Source organism: Prionailurus viverrinus, chromosome B4 (genome assembly GCF_022837055.1).
Source record: "Prionailurus viverrinus isolate Anna chromosome B4, UM_Priviv_1.0, whole genome shotgun sequence".
NCBI classification, from domain to species: domain Eukaryota; kingdom Metazoa; phylum Chordata; class Mammalia; order Carnivora; family Felidae; genus Prionailurus; species Prionailurus viverrinus.
Window position 1 is genome coordinate 100,787,746 of NC_062567.1, and position 10,315 is coordinate 100,798,060.

Sequence of the window (10,315 nt, forward strand, 5' to 3'; positions counted from 1 at the left end):
ATGAATCTTGGCTGCTAGATGTAAAGGTTAATATTTACTTCATTTCTAAATCATGAAGTAAATTATTATTTGAAGTGCCTCAAATTCAACCTTTTAAATGCTTACAGGTGTTCTGAGAGAGCATATAGGTATACTGGGAAGCACTTTCAGAGTGGATTCATTAAAACTACTGGTATTGTTGTGTGGCTAACTAAATGTACTGTCATTATATACAGCACCAGGTATATACTCCGTCTCCAAGTGACTATGATTGCTGTGGTACCTGCAAAAATGTATCCTGCAAATTTCAAATGGAAAATGGGACATCAGTTATATATGAGGTATGAATTCCTTAGTCCCTAAAATACGTTCCTTGGAGGGTAGCTTTCTGTGCTATTTTCTTAAGATGTTCTTAAGTCCAGTAAGTTTGAAAAATATCACACACACACACACACACACACACACACACACAATAAACACACTCATATGCAGCACATAAGACACAGTTACATTTGTTACATTTTAAAGTTTCTGATAATTCCTGCTGTAAAGGAATATGTTTAACTTATTTCTCACAGATATTTTATTATAGATTCTCACTTTTTTTTTTTACAGATGTGAGGAATGGGCTTTGAGAATTGCTTTTTTCTAATCTTAGAATAATGGGGGAAAACATTATTATTTTATTCACTCCTTTAAAATGAAGCATTTTAATGGAAATATGAAACTCAAGGTGTTAGCATGTTATTATTTCAGGTATTGAAGATTTCAATGGGTAAATAAGAAAAAAGATTGAGTATTTGACAATTTTTTTTACAAAGAAGATCTCAAGAGTCAATAATGCTATATTACACCTTTCCACCAAAAATAATGAAATAATTATTCAGAATTTTCCTGTTATCTCCTAATAACTCCATATATGTTTGCAGACTGACCTATTCCTTCCTTAGACTAGAAAATGGAACTTTCTCATTTTAGTACATCACTCATAACATTTAGTACATTTCTCATAACTTACATTACCTAAAAGTAGTTCACATTTATTGTTGCCATCCTTAGGTTTTTCCATTAATAGTTTAATTACCTAGAGGTCTTACTACTGGTGTTTTTAATTACATGGGATTACTCACATACCCCCAAAACAGATTTCTCCAATTCTGTTCATTTTATTAAATAAGATTAACAATTATTTTGTGCCATAGCCTATGTTTCACAATTATGCACACACTAGTGTTACTGATTTAAATAGTTTTGATATTGTTTATCTGTTTTATCACAGTGACATGTCTATTTTATTTTATTTTTTTAAATTTTTTTAACGTTTATTTATTTTTGAGACAGAGAGAGACAGAGCATGAACAGGGGAGGGGCAGAGAGAGAGGGAGACACAGAATCTGAAACAGGCTCCAGGCTCTGAGCTGTCAGCACAGAGCCCGATGCGGGGCTCGAACTCACAGACCGTGAGATCATGACCTGAGCGGAAGTCGGACGCTTAACCGACCGAGCCACCCAGGCGCCCCGACATGTCTATTTTATAATACATTATATTACATTATTATATTATATTGTTTATTTTTGAGAGAGAAAGTGTGTGCCTGCGAGTGGGGTCGGGGCAGAGAGAAAGGGACAGAGAGAATCTTAAGCAGGTTCTACGCCCAGCCAGAAGCAGGGCTTCATCTCATGAACCTTGAGATCATGACCTGAGTCAAAATCCAGAGTCAGACTCTTAACCAACTAAGCCACCCAGGCACCCCTATAATATATTATTTTAAGGAAGGAGTTTTGAAAATGGAAGCTTCTAAAGTGATGAAAACATAGGTGTCAGTGAGGGAAAAGGAATCAGAGTGTACTTGAAAAAACAGTAATTTGGGGCTTTTAGTAACAGGGCAACATAAACTCTGTTATCAATAATCCAGGAACCACCTGTGTATATGACTAGTATTTACAGTGGGTAGCCTGAGATGTAAATAAAAGATTAAATTATGTTCAGAATATTTAAGTTTATTTATTGAGGGGGGCCGGGGGGAGGGGCACACAGAGAATCCTAAGCAGGCTCCACACTGTCAGCGCAGAGCCCAATGCGGGGCTCAAACTCACAAACTCACAAACTGAGCCACCCAGGCACCCCTGTTAAAATATTTTTTTTGAGAATTCTGGGGTGCGTGGGTGGCTCAGTCAGTTGAAATTCCGACTTCAGTTCAGGTCATGATCTCACAGCTCCTGAGTTCAAGACCCACATCGGGCTCTCTGCTGTCAGTGCAGAGCCCGCTTTGGACCTTCTTTCCTCCCCTCTCTCTGCCCCTTCCCTGCTTGCATTCTCTCTCTCAAAAATAAATAAAATCTTAGAATTCAACAAGTAATGCAATCAAGGCAAATGTACATCTGGATCGTTAACTCCTGGCTCTTTCAAAGATAAACTTTAGTTATCTAGAAATCTTATTTCTATGGGACAACTAATTTTTTATTTCAGATAAATAAGATAGTACTATTTGAGCTGAATATTAGAATTCTAATTTGAATTTGAATATTTTATTTCCTTTTATACCTGGGCTTGTAGATCTTTTCCAATTTAAGTTCCTAGAAGACCTAAAGATATTTATAAGTTAAAATAGAATCTGGAGAAAAAGAAGTTCATCCAAATTCCTTACTGCACAAGGAAACAGCAAGCCAGAGTTTGGCTAACATTTTAAAATGTGGGTTGTAAGATAAAATTAGAAATCAACAATTACAGTCCAATAATTATGTTATAATTATGTTCAGCTGATTTTATTTCTAGATAAGAATTCTGAAATCAGGAATGAAATAAATAGTTATGTTTAAAATTTTGTTAAAAGAATAGGAATGTGTTTTAAAACAACCATAAGGCATATAAAACTAGGGCTATAAGTCAATAATCACTGTCCTCCAAGGATTTTTTAATTTTTTGGTGATAAGGGAGTAGAAGGAATAATAAACAAATCCCAAGAAAGGAGGCGTGTTAACTAATATGGTTTGTTGTTTTATAATTAGTGAGGGAATATTAGAACAAGACCTTTGACATTTGGCCAAATTGGATAATTAATCTTGTAGTAGAAACAGACACTATTTGTTTCTTTTCTCTCTATTGCTTTATTTCACATTTACATCTCAGATCTAGTTTGAAACCAGACACACACACACACACACACATACCATATATGTATTTTTAATCCTTTTAGATAAATTTGGGGATATTTCCAGATAGACATTTTATGCCACAAGAAGTTCTCTGCCTCTTGACTTGGATAGGAAATATTCTAGTTAAAAATATACCAGATTTGGGGGCACCTGGGTGGCTCAGACAGTTAAGCACCTGACTCTTGATTTTGGCTCAGGTCATGATCTCATAGTTTGTGAGACTAAGCCCCACATTGAGCTCTGTGCTGACAGCATGGAGCCTGCTTGGGATTCTCTCCCTCTCCCTCTCTCTCTGCCCAACCCAGCTCACATACATGCATGCTCTCTCTTTCAAAATAAATAAATGAACATTAAGAAAAGAGAAATACATCACATTTTAATAAGCAAAACAGTAATGTTCTCTTATTTTTAGGAGGGAAGTACCTGGCACTATAATTGTACCACATATGAATGTGTTAAGACTGATGAAGGGACAATGATTCTCAACTACAGTATGGTCTGTCCCCCTTTTAATGAGACTGAATGCAAAATGGTTTGTACTTTTTTATATCTAAAAAAATATAGTATTAAATATAACTTAGAAAATAATATGTTTTCCAAGGTAGTACATACATATGTAGTGGCTTATTTTGGTGTATGTTTTATTTTCATGTATACATCAAAGCTCTATTCAGTTTGCCATTTTGAGTTATAAATGGCGTTCCAAATAATTCTCCCTGAATTAACATTGTGCTATCTCTAGGGTTTTAACATGTAGATCAAATAATTATTGAAAAATCATTTGATCAGCAGACTAGAATCTCTTTCACCATGAATTAATAATCTATTTGAGGTTGGCCAATTTTATTTCTTAAGCACACAGCCAGATTTATGATGTCATTCACTTTTTCATGCATGCTGGCCTAAGTGAAATTTGTCTTAGCTTCTCTGAGCACAGGCCATGGTGGAAGTCGGCACATGTCACAGCATTGCTGATCCTTTAGCTTAGATATCCCAGTTTCTTATTTTCTCAGAGAAGAGTCCATTGGGAAAGTAGATTTTTGGAAGTGATACTTTTTCTTATAAGGCCCTTTATAGCGTTAATTATTCAGAACATAACAATCCTTAATGAAAAGTGCGCTCTATTCTATTGTGTAGGCAATATTTTTCTTCAATGCGGAGAAATAGCATGGTCTTATTGATTTTTTTTTTAAAGATGTGCTCTTTTAGTGATGGTGGCTAGCTGGCTGGCTAGATAGACATATATAGTGAAGTAACAGGATTTCAGCTCTGGAAAGAATCTTAGGCGTCATCTTATTTCACAGGTTCATTTTTATAGCCAAAATTCTTTTTGCTTAAATTGCAATTAATAAGTTACTAAAAGCAATGAACAACTTACTGTAAGAACTCAAGACATAATTAATAAAATTTTCTTAATCAGGTAAGAGTCAGTCATCCTGAAGTGGGTTTTTTTTGAATAATAAATATTAATGAAAAGATACACCATTTTAACATTTAATTATATTCAGGAACTTAGTCTTGCCTCATAGAATACGTTTGGTTATTTCAAGGAGTTGAAAATATAATGACTTCTATTTAGAGTACCTATAAAACTTTGTTCTGGTAAGTTTGTGTGTGTGTGTGTGTGTGTGTGTGTGTGTGTGTGGCATTTAAAATGTGTTATAAGAAATAAATAAATAAAGTATTCTTTTAAGTAAGTTAATCTTTTTGCACTTTTTTCATATTACTAGTAAAAAAATAACCAAAATTGAAACAAAAATATTTGCTCCTAGTTTCAAAAACAAATTCTTATTAGAAATAGTTATATTTCTATTATTTTCTTATAAAAGCTTTGTGATATTTAGTAAAAATACTGAGAGTTAGTTTTCTATGTCTAGTCCAGGAGGAAATGAACAAACACTGTGAGTTTTGACTTTATTCCTTCTCTCTTCCTAGAATGAAGGGATTGTAAAGCTTTATAATGAAGGCTGTTGCAAGATCTGTAAGTGAGGACATATTACATGCATTAATTTGATAGATTAGTTTTAATTCCTCATGGTGACTTTGATTTTTTTCATAAAATTCAGATCCTATAATGCAAGGAGAGAAGCACATTTTATAATGTTATTACTTAAATGTCATGTGGTTAATTACTTTGTCAGTCTTCTGGAGTATGAATAAAATATTTTTAATTTAGATTAATTTTAATTTAAATATTAGAAATTTCTTCACTGTTGCATTTCCCAAAAGGTATTGCATGGGATTTTCCTAGGTTTTATGTTTAAGAGGTGTCTGTGGTATCAACTTTGCTTGGAACATAAAGTTAAGTAGGTTATGATGAGAATGGCACTGTGACTTCAGTAAGGACCTTGGATTCTATAACTCCATGTTAATTATTAAACAAGTAAGTACTTTATGTTATCTGAGGGCAGACAGGGGAAACTCTATGCTACTGACCACAATACTACCATCTATTACCTACACTGTCAGCACTATTAAGTCCACTGCAGAGTGTATTGCAACTAGTTTTCACAACAGTTCTGGGAGGTAGGCGGGAAGGTTGGTATGGTTTCCCCTATGGATAAGGAAATGAAGGTTCAGAAAAGTTGATGGCTCCAATCAGTAATGGATTTAGGCCTGTCCGATGCCTGGGTCTAGGGCCTTTCAATTCTGCCAAGTCAGAATAATACCAAGCTACCTCAGTTTCTCCCATCTGACATGTAAGGACTTGTGAAATAGTTTCTGCCTTGGTATCACAGAATTATTGTCTTCAGTCTTTGCTTCTGGGTGACTGGGCTATCTTGGAGAGACTGGATGTTGGATACTATTGCAGGTGCTGTGTAATAGCAAAGTGTGTTGCAATAGTCTTTAAGGAATGAATAGGAAATGCCTCTTGGTACCAAGAGGCATTTCCTATTCATTCCTTAAAGACTATTGCAACACACTAAGTTCAGCCAACTAACAAATTAATGCTGTCCCAATTATATTCATTGCACAAGTGAACTTATCAAACTGACTTCTATTAAGTGCCTGCCATGTATCAGACACTCTTTTAGGCACTGGGACTATGATAGTGAATGAAACAATACCTGCATGCCTAGTGCATATTATCAAGAAGGGGATGAAACAATGACGACATAAATATATACTATTATGTCAAGTAGTGATGAGTGGTACAGAGGAAAATAGTACAGAATTAAAGGGATAGAGAGTGGGGGGCTAGGTTGCTAACTTAAGTGAGTGGTTAGAGAATGCCTCTGTGGTGAGGTGTCATCTGAGTCGAGACTGAATGTCTTTGGGAAGCCAGCCTGGAAGAATAAAAAGTATTGAAAGCAGAGGAAATAGCAAAGATTGGTCAAGCACAGGGGTGAAGGCGACAGAAAGAAGAGGGTAGGTACCTCAGAGGTCACATTAAAGATGATTTCTTTTTGACTATTCTTTCTTCCTACATGAGAATAGAAAGGTTAATAAAGTAACTAACCACTGAGTGAAAGCATCACAAGGTACACACCAGTTTGCCCTCTGTCACCAACCCTGAACCTCTAGCCAGGCTATAGTTGGGAGGCTGGGGAAAGGAGAAAGAACAAGTATAGGAGTCTGAGGAAGAACCACGAATGAGATGGAGGAAAACCAAAAGAGGGTGTTTTTAGGAAGCCAAGTGTGGAAAGTGTTTCAAGGAGGAGGGTGTGGGAGACTGGATCAAATGCTCCTGAGAAATTAAGATGAGAGCTGAAATGTGACGTCCAAAGCTAGCACTTTGAAGGTCAAGAGTGACCTTGGGAAGGACAGCTTAAGTTCAGGCAATCTTTGCTACACCTCTCTGCTTCAATGGGAGTAATTTAACTTTTATATACTTTAAATGTTAGAATTTCATATGAGCACTTACTTAAATAAATATTTTGTGCCTAAACTTAAATAAATAGTTTGGAAACTGGAGTTTTTTGTGAACAAGAAAACTCAGCAGAATGATCTGCGTGAATTTCCTAAAAGTAGCAAAGCAAGTTAGTAAAAACATTGGTCTTTTTGCATCCTGATGCAGAGATTATTTGCATCTATTCTTATATAGCGTTAAATATATTTTCTTGGATGTATTATCAAGTGGTAGTCCATCACATATACAGAAGCATATTAATATATCATTAGTTAATATAAAGTCTTTTAATGTGAAGTCATAAGAGATCATTTCAGAGCCATAAAATCAAGTATAATATGACTCATCCATACATTTCAAAAAGGTTGGTAAATAATTCAATTATATACATGCATGATTTTATATTAAAACCTATTAAAATAAAGTGGTTTTAAGCCTGTTTTTAATTTTAAAATAGATTTATGTGTATATGTATAGATGCCTAATTATGTACATGTATATATACTTCTACAATGTCTCATTCTAAAAATCATTTCATATTTTTAGAATTTTAAGTGTATATTTTATCTATATGTAATAAGCATAGGCTAATGCTAGCATTATTGCATGCATGGAATGATTTATGATTATGATAACTATTCTAGGAGAATAAGATAAAGAGATAAGTATAAATTAAAAATATGAGAAAAAGCTATTTGGAAACCGAAAACAAATATTGAACATAAAATATATGAGGGGAACTTTTAAGTTCATCTTAATATAAAAATATATTTTCTATAAATATATATATTATTTACTTTAATATAGTCACATGTTTAATTGAATTAGAGAAATAATTTGACATGGGCCTTCAGATGAATAAATACATTTTATATTTTATCAGGCAAACGAGAAGAAAGAATATGCCAGAAAGTGATCATTAAATCAATCATAAGGAAACAGGACTGTATAAGTCAAAACCCTGTAAGTGGAAAATATAATTTGTTACATAAAGAGCATGTGTCTTTCCAAAACTACATGCATCACAGCACTAAATGTGTTTGTAAGCCAACAAAATGCCGATAGTCACAATATTTAACTTTGAGACTATTTGTATAGTGTAATATTAAAATATTCTGCATAAATAATCAATAGTTCTGAATCATAACTGCAATATAGAGAGATAGAAATTAACGCTAAATATATTTGACTACATATTTTCTTAACTATGCAATTTTACTCAGCAAAAAAGTCCTAGTTCTAACTTTACCCTGTTTGATATGACCTCTCCAATACTTCAGTCTACATGCATCATGATATAATATAGATTACAATAGAATCATTAGATTGTGATGAACATTTTACATACACCTGTCTAGTTGTGTATTCACATTTATTTCATAGTTTAATTTACATCAGCCTTGCTGTCTTAGGCATCACCATGGTATATCTCTTTGACTTATTCAAGTTACTAAGTTTCAACCTGGTATTTTTTGCAGTCTTCTAACATACAGAAGCTTGAGAGTTAACGTGATAATAAAGTTTTGCTTTGATTTAATTTCTTAGTAAAATCAAATAGCCAGTTTTTAAAATTTTTGAGAATTCTCTTCTCATTGTCTCTCCTTATAGATAAATGTTGCATCTTGTGATGGAAAATGCCCATCTGCTACCATATATAACATCAATATCGAGAGCCATCTAAGATTCTGCAAGTGTTGTCGTGAAAATGGAGTGCGAAACTTGTCTGTGCCTCTGTATTGCTCAGGAAATGGCACTGAAGTCATGCACACTCTTCAGGAACCTGTAGACTGCACATGCCAGTGGAATTAAACTTTGGGATTCGAAAAACTCTATGCAAAAATCATAATTTCAAGTGAAGTTAACTTTTAACACTATTATTTAGGCACTGGAAGATTTATTCTGTTTAACAATAATGTATTTTTCAGACTATTGGGATATGACAATTGAACACTTGGTATAGAATACATACAATTTACTCGAAAATATTAGATTTATTGACTTACTCTGTTTTAGAGAATCAAATGACTTTAAGTTGTTCAGCTGAAATGCAGTTATGTATATAATTGCAATATGCCTCAGCTCTGGGATATTTTCATCAATTAGAAGGTTACTTTGCAGAATTCTTTCAGTTTCACCCAATAGTGGTTTTTTTTTTTTTTTTTTTTTTTTTTTACAAAGTCTGCCAAAGCTACCTAAATTAAGATAATGGTACATTTGGGGGCACCTGGTGGCTCAGTCAGTTAAGCATCTGACTTTGGCTCACTCATGATCTCATGATTCATGAGTTTGAGCCCCACATGGGGCTCTGTGCTACCAGCTCGGAGCCTGGAGCCTGCTTCAGATTCTGTGTCTCCCTCTCTCTCTCTCTTCCTCCCCTGCTCACTCGCTCTATCTCTCTATTTCACTCTCTCTCAAAAATAAATAAAGATGAAAAAATTTAACACAAAGATCATAGTATTCTTTTATCACTACTGTTTAGTCTGGTAAATGTATCACATACTGTTTAGTCAGCTAAAATTGGCACCTGGATAGTCATAAAGAGTGGGATGCTTAGAGACAGATCATAGAACTACAGGACTTTAAGTTATATAAAGCTTGAATGAACATTAGGGTTGTTACTGCAAATTTCTCTCATTATGTGGGTCTATCAGATCACCAGAGAAACTGTGTGACTTGTACAAAGTCATTTGGTATGACAATACAGTGAATTCTTATTGATAGTTGGGTTAAGTCTTTTATATTCCAGTCCTATGCTCTTTTATTTTGAACAGTAGAGTAAGGTGTCTATCACAGAATTTTTGATTCTTAAAGAGTTTGCTTTGCATAGAATTAAGAATTTTAAATTCAATTTCCTTTAAAGTAAGGGAAAAAATGCCACACACACATATGTATATACAGATATATAATAGTTATCCCAATAGGAAATGGAGAAATGTAGCATCAGTTGCTAGAGAAGGGATATCTTAGACTTTATTTTTTATACCATTAAAACTGTTATTAAATATGTTGTTACTATTTAACATTTAATTAACTATTTGCTCTCTCATGGATGTATGATTTTTGATACATATTTGCAAACGATTGAAGTTGTGTGCTGTTTTGCTTTCCATGCTGCTGCTTCGCCAATGAGGAATGAAATACAACTATTTGAATGTATTAATAATCCTACAATGGAATGCTGCACTTTTTAAACATAGTAGATTATTGACATTTGCAAGGAGTATATCTGAGGTCTTTGCAAATCCCCAAATTGTCTGCCACTTATAGGATATGATTATCTAAATTTCCTCATCTATAAAAAGGAGAGACTTCCCTACTTGGTATGTAGTT

At 34.0% G+C, this 10,315-nt stretch overlaps 1 protein-coding gene across 2 annotated transcripts in view; it reads left to right on the top strand.

The window, feature by feature from the left end:
• The window catches only part of OTOGL (otogelin like), a 140,529-nt gene extending 131,331 nt beyond the window's left edge, over positions 1–9,198 (top strand). Inside the window, exons 54-58 of one of the 2 annotated variants that reach the window (XM_047866501.1) lie at positions 216–320; positions 3,548–3,667; positions 5,071–5,116; positions 7,869–7,948; positions 8,594–9,198. In XM_047866501.1, the coding sequence (XP_047722457.1) occupies positions 216–320; positions 3,548–3,667; positions 5,071–5,116; positions 7,869–7,948; positions 8,594–8,794 (552 nt within the window). In that variant the 3' untranslated portion in view covers positions 8,795–9,198. The remainder of the gene's footprint in view (positions 1–215; positions 321–3,547; positions 3,668–5,070; positions 5,117–7,868; positions 7,949–8,593) is intronic. The other variant, XM_047866502.1, reaches the window with a different exon arrangement.
• The last annotated feature ends 1,117 nt before the right edge of the window (positions 9,199–10,315 follow it).